The 15,852-nt window shown below is 36.6% G+C and overlaps 2 protein-coding genes across 4 annotated transcripts; one reads left to right on the top strand and one right to left on the bottom strand.

Annotated features, from left to right (window-relative positions):
• Nucleotides 1-111: 111 nt before the first annotated feature.
• On the bottom strand, nucleotides 112-4,854 carry zgc:113276 (uncharacterized protein LOC553748 homolog). 3 transcript variants are annotated; one of them, XM_019073790.2, is made up of 10 exons: nucleotides 4,734-4,854; nucleotides 4,428-4,604; nucleotides 4,177-4,349; nucleotides 3,371-3,586; nucleotides 2,484-2,778; nucleotides 2,271-2,404; nucleotides 1,685-1,924; nucleotides 1,334-1,495; nucleotides 621-710; nucleotides 112-442 (listed from the first exon to the last, which is right to left on the bottom strand). In XM_019073790.2, exons 2-10 carry the CDS (start codon nucleotides 4,600-4,602, stop codon nucleotides 275-277), a joined length of 1,653 nt encoding a protein of 550 aa, XP_018929335.1. In that variant the 5' UTR covers nucleotides 4,603-4,604; nucleotides 4,734-4,854; the 3' UTR covers nucleotides 112-274. The 3 variants fall into 3 exon arrangements, with proteins under 3 accessions (XP_018929335.1, XP_018929336.1, XP_018929337.1); XM_019073791.2 differs by having other exon boundaries at nucleotides 4,738-4,842; XM_019073792.2 differs by having other exon boundaries at nucleotides 4,698-4,814.
• A 6,984-nt stretch (nucleotides 4,855-11,838) lies between these two features.
• il1fma (interleukin-1 family member A) lies at nucleotides 11,839-14,596 on the top strand. The gene is made up of 7 exons (XM_042734003.1): nucleotides 11,839-11,984; nucleotides 12,085-12,191; nucleotides 12,287-12,383; nucleotides 12,691-13,033; nucleotides 13,147-13,266; nucleotides 13,398-13,534; nucleotides 13,781-14,596. Exons 1-7 carry the CDS (start codon nucleotides 11,973-11,975, stop codon nucleotides 14,024-14,026), a joined length of 1,062 nt encoding a protein of 353 aa, XP_042589937.1. The 5' UTR covers nucleotides 11,839-11,972; the 3' UTR covers nucleotides 14,027-14,596.
• Nucleotides 14,597-15,852: the final 1,256 nt, after the last annotated feature.

Here is a 15,852-nt window from a genome sequence, read left to right as displayed (position 1 = left end):
ATTATTTAAAGGCGCAGTGCAAGTTACAATGAAACTGCAATATTTTGAGCCACAAAGAGTGACTATGCATTTACTGATGACTGTTAGTTTAAATGAGCCCCAAAACAAAGGTTAGGTCATTATTTATTACTCAGCTTCATATAGCTACAGTGCAGCATCATAAAATATAATTTCACAGCTGTTAGAATTTCCCCCCTTCCTTGTTACTGTCAGTTTGACACCTGAGACTGCTGATCTGGTTCCATCTCACTTTGCGGGTGTTTGTATGTAGATGTTACAACCACATGAGGCCGTGCATATGTGATATGTACTCTTCAGTGCAGGTCTTCTCCATCCTTTCTAATGTACTCTTATCCAATCCTCTGTGTTGAGATATGATGTCTTTGAAAATGCGTATACTCGCAGCTTGACCCCCTGCAAGGTTCACTGCATGAGGCCCGACCTGTGGATAGATCATATATTTATTACCTCTGCTTGTGGTAATGTTATCTGCAGCCTAAATCATAGTTAGTGTGCAGGTGTTATCTAGAAATGAATCAGTGATGACTCATAGTATGATGACTCACTCAGTTGTTTTCACCTCATACCACACCTAATACATATAAAGAACATTACAGCACCTGAAGTGCTGCATATTGTCCCGTCACGTAGAGTGGGCATCCCGCTGTCCACTGCAGTGATTCTGTTATGCATGGCCAGCCCTCCAGAACCTGTCAAGCAGGAAACAATCAACTTCTGTACAGTTGTGCACATGAATAATTAAAAAAAAAAACTTTCAGCATTTTAAAAACCTACTGTATTTGATACACATTTCTTAAGCTTCTAAATTATCATCATGATCAAAAATTTAGTGAAAAACCTGTTGTACACAATCTACTACATGCCTTCTGTCATCTAATCAATAGTTCATTCTTTTTAGCAAGTCAAAGGTTGTGGTACACCTACCTTTTTACTTTGAATTCTTTATATTGTAGTAATATTTCAACTGGACTGAAACTTTACCTGATTACACATACATGATTTTTTAGAAAATGTTAAAATGTGACTATCAAATATGATACATCAGGCTTTTAAAGAACATTTATTTTTATTTCTTGTAATGCATTTCATTAAATGAAAACTACAAAGCTTTGATTATGATACTAAGGAGTTATGAGCCACAAAATCCTGATGTATCAAATATGATACTTAACAACAAGGGTTAAAAGTCTGGTCTATTACCATGTAAGCATATAGTGTAAAAATGTATTTATAGTTGTATTATGATTCTTATGTGGAACCCCTGTTTTAAAGTTTTTGGTTAAGTACAAACTTGAAATGTCCACTCGCTCACTTGAATGGGGAATTTTGTCATGACGTCAGAGAGTAAAGGGTCCTGGGTAGCATCCAGTTTGCAACCTGTTGCCAGCCAAATCTTTTCTCCACCCCATTGTTCTCCACTGCACAAGGAAACCCTCCAACGCTGTGACTCATAACACCATTTAGCTTCAGCCACCTTTGGGTAAAGCCATTTTAAATAATAAAATATGAATTACATTTATTTAAGATATCCAGTAACTTGGTTTGCGCTGCTGTAGACTCTTTGAATTTAGATATTCTTTGCTCAGCTGTTAATGGCTCGTGACATGTAGCATCCCACTTGAGCATAGCTGCCTCACAATATAGCCAGAAGATTTTGACACACCTGACAATGAGCTCTGATCAGGAGCTGGCCACTCTGAATGAAAGGCTGAAGTTGTGCATAGGCCTCAGGGGTCACTGATCCTCCTTTCCTGGCTTGTTTGATCATCGCTAGCCTCTTGTGAAGACTTCTTTCATTATAGAACTGCCTTAAGTAGGCCAGGCCATCCATCTTGATCCCATGCTCAACGTGGGAATAGCGTCCAATCAGACTCTCTATATCCCCAATGTCAAACTGCTTAAGCTGTGAGAGAGAGAGTAAAATTTGTTATTTTAAAATAATAAATTAACCAAGTAAAGGTGCTGATTTTTTGCTTCTTCGAGCTTGAAGGAAGAGGGGTGGTGGGATTCATTTGGTGGTTCATATATCTGACATAATTTCTACAACAGCCAACATCACCTAGAGCACCTTTTAATAAACATTCCATGTCTATTAATTTCTTTGGCAGGTAGGAGGTTGTTAATCTCAAAATAAACCCCTTCAGGTTGATACACGACCCCTAAACTTTGTATTGTTTGGGATTATTTGGCAGTTATGATCAGCTGATTTTACATTTTCCTTTATGTAGCTATGTTTACACTCAATTTACCTGTAAGTGTTTTCGTAAGACCCAGGTCACATGACATGCACCCTGCTTCAGCGCAATTGCTATAATATGGGCGCTGGTCAGACCTCCACCTACCACCATCACTCTCTGACCCATCTGACACACAGGAGGAGAACCTGAGAAAAAGTGCATATTCATTGTTATTTTTTGTTTTATAACTGGCTGATCAGGAATTGATAACATTTAGAAACTCACCTGAGGAGGATTCACCCATCTTTTCATGTGTACAGAAGTAATGCATGAGCTGCACTGTGTGTTGTAGACTTTCCTCTGGGTAACTCTCTTGAATAGCCTGTACCCAACATGGGATGTTTGCCATCTGTGCCCTGGAAGGTCCAGTCGCCATGATAACTGCTTTCGCCTCTATATTTTCCCCAGTGTGTAGTGTCACCTTGAAAAACTTAACCTTGCTCTCATCCTCAGTTAAGACTGGGATGATTCTGTCCACTGTGGCACTGATTAAGACACTGTCCAGGTCATATTTGTGTACCTAGGTGGAAGTCCTTTGCAATGTAATCCATAATTTATTATTATATCATAGTGCATTAATAATTCAACTTTTAAAGTTAATTTAGTATTAAAACACATTGCACTTAGCATTCCAAATGAGATAATTGGTAATGTGATAGCTGAAATTCAAATTCTCATAATGCTCAGAGCATCATGCAGCACAGTTTTTCTTAATACCAGTAGTACTGTTAAAGCAACTGTATGTAGTTTTGTGTAGGTTTGCAACTTTGGAGCCCCCTACAGTTAAGAAAATGGAATTCACTGTTATAAATATAACACTGGAATCACGGTGAACAGCTGCAGTGCATTTGTTGCTGCCATAAAGCAATCTGCACTTTTCAATTTCATACCTGCTCACCAATCTTACATAGGCCTATACTTAAAGAACAGCCGTTTGTGAGAAAGAAGCCAGCATCATCCTTATTAGAAGTCAGTGTACCATCAGAATGACTTTGAATTTGAATGATTATACTTAAACTAAAAACTTACATTCAGTTGCTTTAAAACCAAGCATTTCACAGTCGGTTTATTAATTATTGTTAGTAAGACATTCTGTTGCATGATGCTCAGACCTGCTCCTGGAAGAAGTCTATACTGAGCTGTGTTCCTGGAAGACTGAAATACAGGTTTTTCTGTAGGCCGTTTGTTGTGCTTAGAAGCTTTTTGTCCTTCTTTCCCAGGCGATTGTCGTTAAAAAATGCATTCTCATCCTGAATATAAATTTTCTCAGGTAAACAGTTCAGTTCATCCTCCCGATTTTGCTCCAACACAAAGTCCTGCAAGGCCTTCTGAGATTGTACACAGATGCACAAACTATTAGTCTTTTTGATAGACAACATCATTGTAATATTTATTTCTTGGTTTGCATTATTGTTTGTACATTGATCGCGTCTGACCTGTTCATCTGTTGTATTTTCTAACAACAAAGTACTATAATATATTGTATGCTTTAAATCAGGGATTTCCGATCTTTAAAATATTTTTGTCAGCCAAAGCCCTTCTTTCTTTGGAGTTTTCCTTTAAGTTTTCCTTTTTCCTTTTAGATTTTAAGTTAACATTTCAATAATTGAATAACACATGCTGTTCACGGTTCTCTGATGTTAGTTAATTGTCATAATCGTCAAATTATGTTTAGTTAGACAAATGAAATTTCAGCATTTTTGTAAATATTTTATTTGAATTGTTTTTCATTTAAAATTATTTATTTAGTTTTTTTTTTTTCCCATTCTTATCAGATTATTTAGCTTCTCATAAACTAACATACCCTCAGTTTGGAAAACCTGCTTGAACTTTTTCGAAGAGTAGTGTGTATTTCAAAAGCACACGTTATCAAACTGGAGATGTAGATGTCAACACATGCTCTCCAGTGCTAAATTACCTTGTTAAATGGATCAGTGTGCACCAGCGTATGTGATCGAAGGTGAGGGATGTTAAGGGCAGTAAACTGACTTTCCCACAGTGATGTCCATTTTCCATAAGAATCCACCACTTTGAAATGCAGCGGAGGACATGGCAGACATTTGGCTTCATTCTTTGTGTCAAACACTGGCGCTGTTGGAAAGAAGTTCCAAATCAGTCTGTGATTATAGTATATGCACTGTTGTCCTTTTCACAAACTGCTTGACTCACTGATGGGTTGTCTCTTTTTGTTTTTGTAGCGTACACTTTTAGCTTTAGTTTTGCTCAGCTGAATTCCCTGAAGGATGTCAGCATTAGATTGGCAGAGAGGTTTTTCAGGGTTTGAGAGCAGAATAGCGAGGGTTAAAGCATGAGGACCTCCTCCAATTATTAAAACATCCAACATCCCTAAAGAGAGAGCGAGACGGAGGGAATTCAATACAATTCAAACAGCAAAGGAAAATTAATCTTTGCATGTCGCCTCAAATTGAATGGTCTTACTGTTACTAAAGTTAGAAAAATAGAATGATCTTGTACTTGCTTGTGAGGTCTGTTTCCTCAAGATGAAGAGCAGTTAGTTGACAAAGTGACCTGTTGGACAAACAGTTTTTGGTTTGGAAGTAGTGTGGCACGTGTTACCCTCTCCAGTCTGAGTCTATAGATACTTTGGCTCATGATTGGCTGTCTGACTGAGTGTCGGTCTCAGAATAGCTCTGTCCTAGAGCAGAGGGGCTTAATTTTAGCTCACACTCATCACACTCATCTAAACAAGAAAGAACTTTAAATAGTGAAATTTTGGTATCTCCAAAATATAAAAATACCATTTAACATTTTATAAATTATTGTTGGATTGGATATTCTGGATTGTCAATATGCAGCCACATTTATTAGTATTACAAGACCTCTGAAGGATATTTGATGCTACGAGTTTGTTGTTTGCTATATGACTAGAAATCAGAAATGTTATTATTAATTACTAACAAATATTAAATAAGTGATCCAGAACAATGCCAGATATGGACACAGTTGTTTGTTTTGTATCTGTTGTAGGAGCTACATGACTGATTCAGAGAGGAACCTCTATTTTGATGTGCCAAACTGATTGAGTGAGTATGTTTGTATGAGTGTCAGCCTCAAAAATGTGGCTCTTCAGGTTTCAGGTTTCATTTTACATCGTGGTTTGAATCAGAGCACCATATAGTTCCTCTGGTATAATTTTGTCAATCATGTATGTGGGGTTGGAATGGTGTAAAAATGGTGTCTATATGTATGAACCATGTTAGCAAAACTATCAATGTAAAATGAAATATTTCTTTCAAAAATATTCCTCTCCAGTGAGCTGCCACTTTGAACTGTCCTTGTATGGGAAAAGAGCTAAATAAAAATTCTTCACATTTTCTCATATTTTGTTTTTGTCAGAAATATTCTCGATTCCTTTTTTCCTGTCAGAGACATATGTATAGTTACTCTTTCCTTAGTCCTTTTAACTGATATTGTTTATGTTTCATGCTAAAAACTAGCATTCAGCATTGAAAAAAAAAATCTATGAGTTTAGGCTTATGTGGACAGATATACATCAGCAGTTGGACAAATGTCCACTAGATGGAGACAAGGACATGTCCAACTTATTCGTCATTGTGTTTTGGGGGTTGTTAGGCCAGTCTGTTGTTTTTGTTTTATTTTTATTGTTTCATTTTATTTCTCCATCCCCATCTTTATCTGCTAACCACTTCTTTCTACCTCTTTCTCATCAAATTTTTAAACTTCTTTTAAACCTATCTTCTTTCTCCCACCATTCATTAATATCCAGTCGTGGAAGTCTTGGCCTAGTGGTTAGAGAGTTTGATTCCTAACCCTAAGGTTGTGGGTTTGAGTCTCGGGCCGGCAATACCACGACTGAGGTGCCCTTAACCAACTGCTCCCTGGGTGCTGCAGCATAAATGGCTGCCCACTGCTCTGTGTGTGTATTCACTGCTGTGTGTGTGCACTTTGGATGGGTTAAATGCAGAACACAAATTCTGAGTATGGGTCACCATACTTGGCTTTATGTCACGTCACTTTAAAAAAAAAAAAAAAAAAAAAAGGATATGCCTTTTTTTTTATTATTCTGTTACTTTTTGGCCTGAGGCTGTGCTCAGCATCATGTTTAGGGATGTGAAGATGTAAAATTGATGTCCTTGTTTTTGTATGTAAATGGTAATTGATCTGTGCATATTTCTCTCCTGATTCACATGAGATGACTTTTACATGGAAGAAATATATAATGGATTGAGGACTTGTTTGAAGTAGAAAAAAACAAAACAAAAAAAAAACAATGGAATTTTACTTCACAGTACATTAACTGATGAACTGTATTGGTGTGGATTACTTGTGGATTATTGTGATGTTTTATCAGCTGTTTGGACTCTCATTCTGTCGGCACCCATTCACTGCAGAGGATCTATTGATGAGCAAGTGATTTAATGGTACATTTATCTAAATCTGTTCTGATGAAGCAGTCTACATTTTGGAAAACCTGAGAGTAAATGCATTTTCAGCAGATTTTCATTTTTGGAGTGAACTATTCCTCCCACTGATGGGATTTTTTTTCTTCTTTTGGTTTGAGCACACATACATCACATTCCATTACCTTCCTGCTCGCCCCAAAAGCATGATGATGATTAATACTGAGACTGAAAGAGAGAGCATAGTATCACCTCAGAAGTGTGAACCCTGACAGAAAGGCACTTTGTGGCAAGTTTGTTTACTCCTTCGTCTGTTTCAAAGTCATATTATCTATTATTTTTATACTCGCACTCAGAAACACCTGCACACTATTTCAAAAACACATACTGATGCTTTTAGTAACAGAAAATAGTAATTCATTACATTCAACCAATAATAAAAGTAAAATCTGCTGGGTGATACTCATTCTGACTTTAATGATATAACTTCAGGGAAATATGTAGCGCTAATGTCACTCTGTGGGTAACTTTGACCTTTTTTATTAAAAGGTTTGCTCTTATGAGGACATGCCACTTGTATAAGTGCTTATGAACTAAAAATATTTTATTGTATTGTATTTTTGCACATTTGTACATTACAATGTGTGTATCTGATGTCTTTTTTGTCTCTTTTGCCTCTCCATAAATAGTTCAGCAGTGGGCAGTTTGACAGTTTCGTAGCTTTGCAGAGAAGGGCAAGTAGGAAATGTTTGCACAAAACAAGGTAGTGGAAGCTCGTTAATTTTTTCATCTAGTGCAACTATCAAAAATAGCTTCAGTTTCAAATATGGGACTGGGGTTGTCATTAGATGAGCATGCAGTTAATAAAAATAGCCCATATCATATAGAAACATTGCTTATAAAACTACTCAGCACATAAAGTCAACACAGTGTTGTTTTATTATTAAATGCCATGATGACTCTCAGAATTGCTGAAAGAGTCTGCACCTAAAGATATAGTTATATTTGATTGTTTTGTATAAATGTGGTCTGATAGGTCAGAGAGCACCCTCTGTTTTGATAAGTTTCTGTATGAGTATTAACCTTAAACATGGCTGTAGGCTCTTCAGACGTGTCATGTTTGTGTAAACATGTCTAAAGGTGTTGAGGATGTTTATGAACATTTTACACTCTTGTTTGTGTGTAAAGGGGCATTCAGGCCATCTGTTATAATTTTGGCAATCATATATCTAGGTGTGTAGAATGGCATAAAACTGTGTGGTGACTTGCTGGCAGGAAACCACAGTTTCGAAATGACATATGTACGAACTTTGCTAGTTAAGCCATACATTTTATTGTAAGATAAAATATGTAATTTACAGGAATAGCTGAGAAATTCTGTTTAGTTGTTTACCCTCATGTTGTTCCAAACCCACAGAATTTTTTTTTTTCTATGGAACACAAATGGAGAATCTTGAGGAATCTTCACACAGCTCTTTTTTCATACGTGGACAGTGAAAAAAGGGAGGGAAAGCACCATAGACTACTATAAAACTAAATCATACACATTAGCTTTGTGTGCGGATATTAAATACCATCTTAAATAAAAGTACTTTTTCCTAGGAAATGCACTGTCTATATACTGTTTGTGTGTGGATGGATGTCAGTGTTTATGAATGCCTTGCTATTGACAAAGTAAAAATAATAATAATAATAATAATAATTTGAGGTTAACAGTTGTTGTACACTTGTCCACACAAAGTGTATCTTCCCCTGCAGCCAGTTTCCTCTTCTTTTGTTAATATTACCTTACATGAGGAAGTACGGTATATGGTCATGTTTCGGGAGTGTAAACGTGTACTGTTCTGCATGTGTAACCTCATTTTCTTATTTCCTCAAAGTATTAATTATGTCTATTTAGGTCACTTTCACTATCTGTGTTTGCTGTGAAATAGGTTTTGTGCACTGCACGGTGGAAAGAAACTATAAAACTTTGTGGTGATTCTGACAGGAAGGCTAGGTGCTTTCACACCTAGTTCGTTGGAAAATGGTCTTAGTTCAGACAAAGCTGTAATTTTCGAGAGGGATGGGTGGGTCATCACAACTTTTTGCCATTGTCGATTCTGTTCCCACCACTTTTTGAAAGCCGATGAAAAATATATCATGCAGAAGGCTTATAATGCAAAGTAAAAGCTTCTCCAACCCATCTTTATAATTTAATTCATTCATGTAACACAAAATACATTTGCACACGTCAGACAGGCCTGATCTATTAACCTCGGCATGAACATATCAGAATTTATAATTTATACAGTAAATGGCGTAATTATGTGTGCAGCATCACACACTCTGGACCGCACGCACTCTGACAGCGATGAAGTAAACAGGATGCTTTATATTTACACATTTAGATCAAATATGCCACTCTCATAAATCAAGCACATAAATTACATGATGTAATTATCCAGAAGTTAAATTATTATAAGTTAAAAATCGCCCCAGTTTATAATAGACAGCTACTGTAGGCTGTATTATGACAGTGAGGCAGGTCTGGTTCCAGAATCAAATCACTAAGGGTGCTTCTGAAATTAGTGAGAGCTCTAACCTTAATGCTTATATACAGTGGGTACGGAAAGTATTCAGACCCTCTTAAATTTTTCACTTTTTGTTATATTGCAGCCATTTGCTAAAATCATTTAAGTTAATTTTTTTCCTCATTAATGTACACACAGCACCCCATATTGACAGAAAAACACAGAATTGTTGACATTTTTGCACATTTATTAATGCTTAGGGCCATTGCCTGGTTGGAAGGTGAACCTTCGGCCCATTCTGAGGTCCTGAGCACTCTGGAGAAGGTTTTCATCCAGGATATCCCTGTACTTGGCCGCATTCATCTTTCCCTCGATTGCAACCAGTCATCCTGTCCCTGCAGCTGAAAAACACCCCCACAGCATGATGCTGCCACCACCATGCTTCACTGTTGGGACTGTATTGGACTGGTGATGAGCAGTGCCTGGTTTTCTCCACACATACTGCTTAGAATCAAGGCCAAAAAGTTCTATCTTGGTCTCATCAGACCAGAGAATCTTATTTCTCTGTTTTTTAGCAAACTCCATGCGGGCTTTCATGTGTCTTGCACTGAGGAGAGGCTTCTGTCGGGCTTCTGCCATAAAGCCCCGACTGGTGGAGGGCTGCAGTGATGGTTGACTTTCTACAACTTTCTCCCATCTCCCGACTGCATCTCTGGAGCTCAGCCACAGTGATCTTTGGGTTCTTCTTTACCTCTCTCACCAAGGCTCTTCTCCCCTGATAGCTCAGTTTGGCCCGGACGGCCAGCTCTAGGAAGGGTTCTGGTCGTCCCAAATGTCTTCCATTTAAGGATTATGGAGGCCACTGTGCTCTTAGGAACCTTAAGTGCAGCAGGAATTGTTTTGTAACCTTGGCCAGATCTGTGCCTTGCCACAATTCTGTCTCTGAGCTCTTCAGGCAGTTCCTTTGACCTCATGATTCTCATTTGCTCTGACATGCACTGTGAGCTGTAAGGTCTTATATAGACAGGTGTGTGGCTTTCCTAATCAAGTCCAATCAGTATAATCAAACACAGCTGGACTCAAATGAAGGTGTAGAACTATCTCAAGGATGATCAGAAGAAATGGACAGCACCTGAGTTAAATATATGAGTGTCACAGCAAAGGGTATGAATACTTTTAAATAAATCTGCAAAAATGTCAACAATTCTGTGTTTTTCTGTCAATATGGGGTGCTGTGTGTACATTAATGAGGAATAAAAATGAACTTAAATGATTTTAGCAAATGGCTGCAATATAACAAAGAGTGAAAATTTAAGGGGGTCTGAATACTTTCCGTACCCACTGTATTTTAACATATATTTTGTCAAAATACATCCATTGCTATTGCGCAAAGATCACCCCCTTTATAATTACCTCTGTACACTACACAATGAATCTCTTATTTACATTGTATTTAGACTTTGTTATAATAAGAGGATTCACGAGTAGGCTACACAATACTCAACACTGGACAAAAACAGTAAGTAGATTTTTTAATTTTAACGCCTCTAATTGGTCATTGCGTTCATGAAATCAACAGATATGTCTGTGATTGGTTACATTAAATGTTATTATTAAAGCTCAATTGAGGGTGCTTACCAGCTACTAGCACCTCCGTGTGCATTCTGCCTGCTTTAAATCAGACACAGATGATGTACTGTGGTAAGATCAGTTATATTTGAATGTATGAATTATATGATTAATTTGAATTAATTATTGTGTGTGAGAGAGAGAGAGAGAGAGAGAGAGAGAGGGATGAAAGTTGCATACTGTATGGGAATTGCATCTGTGCGTCAATCTGCAAAGAGTGAAGCTGTGAGTATAGTTACTTTAAATATAGCAGTTTTATTAGAAATATAATGTAGTGATTAAGTATCAAAGCTATTATATTAATAAAAAGTCACGGGGCAGCATTGACAGCATGTTTCTGTGCTCCTGAATGATTCTATGTGTGCACTCACTGCGTAATCTCCGATCTCTGTGTGCGAGTGATGAGCATACGAGCATGTGTGTCAATGAAAGCAGCGCATTAATATGGAACGGTGATTAAACTGACTACCTGTGCATTAAACGTTTTAATGCATACCTGCCAGGAGCAAAGAAACATTTTAATACCCTTAATCTCATCTGAGAAAAAAGGAAGCTGAATTAACTTTATAAATTTGACTGAAATCCATTGTTAAAGCTCTGCAAATGTCATGATCAGGGATTGCCAGATCTTCCTCACCCCCTTCTCCGTCCACCTTGTCTTTCAAATTTTCCAGTAAGTCAGACTCCAGCATTCCAATGCTGCACAGAAAGTTCTTATGAATTTGTGATGTGAACAAGAAAGGGTTCTTTTAAATCAAACTTTATGTGAAAACACCCTTAAATAGGTGTACATTAACAGTTCACCAACCTAAATAAAGAGAATGTTTCCTGTCAAAAGATCAGCTTTGTGTCCCAGTTTGCAGATAATGGTCTGCCTTTCAGACTCAAGAGAGATAAGCAGCTTGTGCAGTGTGGTCATATTGTGTGGCACAGATAATCTCAAACAGAGCTACAGTATCAGTTTAGAATTATTTGCTGAATTATTTTACTATCTTTCCCCATATTTGTGATTACACTTCTGTGTCCTTCCCCTACAACTCTATACTTCTTCTTTTCCAGCCAACACTGACACTGGTTTAGTGACATCATGTAGCTTCCTCTTCTTACTGCATCATCAGGTCTACTGGCTTTCAAAAGGCAGTGTTTTAGAGTCGGACACACACATCCTCATAATCGACACTTAGATCATCATGGCAGCTGAGGTACTGTATGCAGTGTTTGTTGTATGCCAATGTAGATCAACATCTATGTTAACTGATAAATGTATTTAGTAGAAAACATTTTATGTGTGATGTCTTCTAGGGAAATCCTGTTTGTGGTGGTGTTATGTTGCTCCACAATGAACGTGAAGGGAAACACTCGTATAAAGTGAATGGCTTTTTTAACTATAACAAAGGAAAATTCGCAAGGTGAGACTATCTATCTATCTATCTATCTATCTGTCTATCATCAATTGTGTAACTATCTGACTGTCTGTTCATTCATCTATATCTGATTTTTTCAGCAAGGGAGATAAAGTTATAATGATAAACAACACAGATGTGGAGGATTTGACTCCACAGGCATTTGCTGAGCTGCTGGTTGAAGGGTCCCCCTTACTTGTGAGTTTTGTATTTAATATTTTTTGACAATTTTGACACTAATGTGACTCCTATATGCACTTACTCAGTTCATTGAGATGTAAGAGAGAAGTAAGCCTAGTCAAGAAACTTTGATTGATCGTTTAAAACATTAAACAAGAAACTTTGATTGATCACATGGACATGTGCGGGGGTGTTTAAAACATTAAATTCCAAAGATTACATCATCATGGTTTATTTTTGATTAACTGCTTGAGGAGTAAAACATCTAAGTTAGTTTGATTTGATTTACATTAACTGTGCTGAGGTCTTAAATCTCCTCTCTTAGACCATACATCATTCGCCACAAAGTAAAACCGAAGAATGTGAATCTGAGGAAATCAATGTGCGTAAAAAGGAGCCGACAGTCATGAGATTCAGCATGATGATGGTAAGAGAGGAAGATCTGAAAGCCACTGGAGTTCAACCATCGCCCGAGTGGGAAGACAAGGACATTGAGGATGACTGTTTCAGTAAAAACAATCTTCTGCTTGTCTCCATGGCTGAAACCAAATTCAGTGTGGTCGTTGCTCGGGGCTGTGATCCTTACAGCCCTTGCAACAGCTGTGGAGGAATGAATTGCCAATTTAATGAAGTTGTTGTCCTGCCTTCGACAGCTGAGATTACCTTAAGTAAGAAACAAATGTTGCATTCATTGACAATACAATTCAAGTTCTAACTGTTATAACTGTTATAAATGTTATAACTGATGTCCATAAAACATATTTTTCCTCTATTTTGTCAGATTCTTCAAGGATTTTGATGCGGATTAGAGAGCAAAATAATGTGTTCATTAAGAGTTTCTTGATGGAAAAGTATGTCACCCCAGAGAATCAGCATATGCTTTTAAAAGACACCATGTCAGGTTGGTAATAAATATAAAATGTATATATATACATTTATTTAGAAGTAAATTAAATAACTGAATTATCATTCTTTGTTTTGATTTGATTCAAGTGTATTTTGAAATATATTTTGCAATTATTTTTGTTTCAGCAAAAATCACCCTCTACTATTATACTATCACGACGGACTGTGAAGGTGTTCCTGTTGTACTGAACTTCAGTGGCACAGAAAACTTCTTCTGCTGTACCACCAAGCAAGGTGAAGATAAGAAGATTTTGACAGTCATGGTAAGTTTATTTTTATTTTATTTTATTTTATTTTATTTTATTTTATTTTATTTTATTTTTATAATATAGCCTAATTTCCATTATTTTTATAATATAGCCTAATTTCCATTTGCATCTTGCCACCTACATTTAAAGTAATGTACTAATGTACTTTTAAGTTTTTTTATAAGTATGATTTATGCACTGTATTCTCTTGGGTGAAATGTTCCTTAGAGCTGAAACTAGACTTGTTTTGTTTGTTTGCAGAACCATAATAAAAAGGACCTGAAAAGAATCTGTCCTGATGACCGAGAAAAATGGTCCCTTGTATTTTACATGTCTTGTGGGCGAGACAATCTCCGGCGTTTTGAGTCGGCTCTTTACAGAGGATGGTTTATCTACACACAAAGGGTAGATGATAGAGAAGTGGACATGCAAAAAGAAGATCAGTTTGACAGTAAACAAGACAGTGCCTTCTCATTCATAATTCTGAGTGAGAATGGGTCATGTTAGATTTCAAGGTCTTGATATGGACATCGCAGAATTGAGAAGAGTTTGTATAGTAGTGATGAATTATGTTTTGTATATCACACTTGTATATGACATTTTTTTAAAACTGGGAATTGTTCTCAAATTAACTTACAATTCAAAATAATGATTATTCAAACCCAACCCTAACATAATGAACTGATCTTATTGGTTCAAGCTGACATGACCATCCATTAAAAATGTCAATAAATTTTTTGGACTGGCATCTAAAGAAGCAAATTGGTCAGGTTAGTTTGTTAAGAGAATGTGCTGAAGACTGTTTAGAAGCGTTGGTTAAAGTTGCCACATGAGTTTAATTGTTAAGGTTGTCTTAGAGGAAGCAGCCTTTTCCAAAGAATGGTGTGTTTTAATGCCATCGCAGTAGTGAGCAGATATGTATCATACTTTAGGCTGACTATTTTTTTCTTTTTTTTCATCTTTGTTTTTTATTCAGCTAATTCTAAACTGATGCTTGTAAACCAACATGTGTAATTCATATTTATTTTCATTGCTAACTGCTCATAGTTACTTTTTGTGCTGAAATATTAAAATTTTGCAAAAACATTTAAAACTTTTTTTAAACAATGTATGTAATTCCTGCATTTATATCAGCTATTATTTACATTTGTAAGTATAGGATAAAAGCTACTAACATCTTGCTTTTGCTGCATAAATGTATCATTTACCATATTACTGTGTTTATTTATTATGTTTCTGCAATAAAATCGTAAAACAAAAAAGTAATGAATAAAGTTTAGTGCTTCAGCAATTGTTTCAGATTCATCCTGCAGTGGTACTGTAGTAATAGTTATACTTCATAGTGTGATGTTTCTTATGTCACTTATTAACAGATGCTTTTACTTAAAGTTACAAAATTATAGTGATAATGTTTTGAAGAGCTTATTGCGCTTAAAATGTACTGTTGCCATTAAATTGGCGTTATAAGGTTCCAAGATATAACTGAAGTAGACCAAGCTGTATTAGAGCTGCATAAGTGACACTTTATTTTGGCCCCTCATTTTCTTCCAGACTGTGGCTGAGAATTATTCTGTTCTACAACCTCTGCCAAACTACTCTCACTGTCATCCTTTCTTGCCCCTTTTGCAAAAAAAAGCAGTGATTTTTCCACTTGCCTCTGTAGCTTTGTAAGATAAGATCCTTCTTTGCTAGACCTGATAATTATTTTGGTATATAATCATATAAAAATTACAGAGTAGCATTTTAAAGAGCAGCATTAAAAATTTATTTAACTAATAGTCTTATTTTCTACCCTATACGATTTAATAAAATTAGCAGCTAGATAACAACAGCTTGCTTTGTGCTTTGGTCTTGTTTCACCTCTAGTCTAAACTATGGGCCTACATTGTCATATAAATATGCCTAACATGAAAATACTGTGGATTATTAATGCTGAATCTTACTAACCACTCTTGCTAAATGGGGTAAGCACACTTATGTCATTTCCGAGGTGTTCTGAGTGAATTATGTGTTATAAACCGTTTCAGACAGTGATGTATCGTGAGTATGGTGTTGGACAGATCACTCGTTTTATTAGTTCATTAAAATGAATCTGTTCAAATTAGTCGTTAGGTCGCGAATCGGACATTAGCGCACATGGACGCTTCATCACCGCGTAAGATGTTTATTTGTTAACCGAAAGTGTGGTATATGTCAGCTGCATGTGCGGAACGCTTGTCAGAGAAAATAAGGTGAGGTTTTTTGAGCGCAGTTCACACCCAGCGGTAATTCTCTGAATGCACCACAACGTCCGTCCTTTAACCAAAACCAGACAGACGTGTGTAAAGAGTGTG

This window comes from Cyprinus carpio, chromosome B11 (assembly GCF_018340385.1).
Source record: "Cyprinus carpio isolate SPL01 chromosome B11, ASM1834038v1, whole genome shotgun sequence".
Taxonomy (NCBI): Eukaryota; Metazoa; Chordata; class Actinopteri; order Cypriniformes; family Cyprinidae; genus Cyprinus; species Cyprinus carpio.
This window is presented reverse-complemented; position numbering and strand designations above follow the sequence as displayed.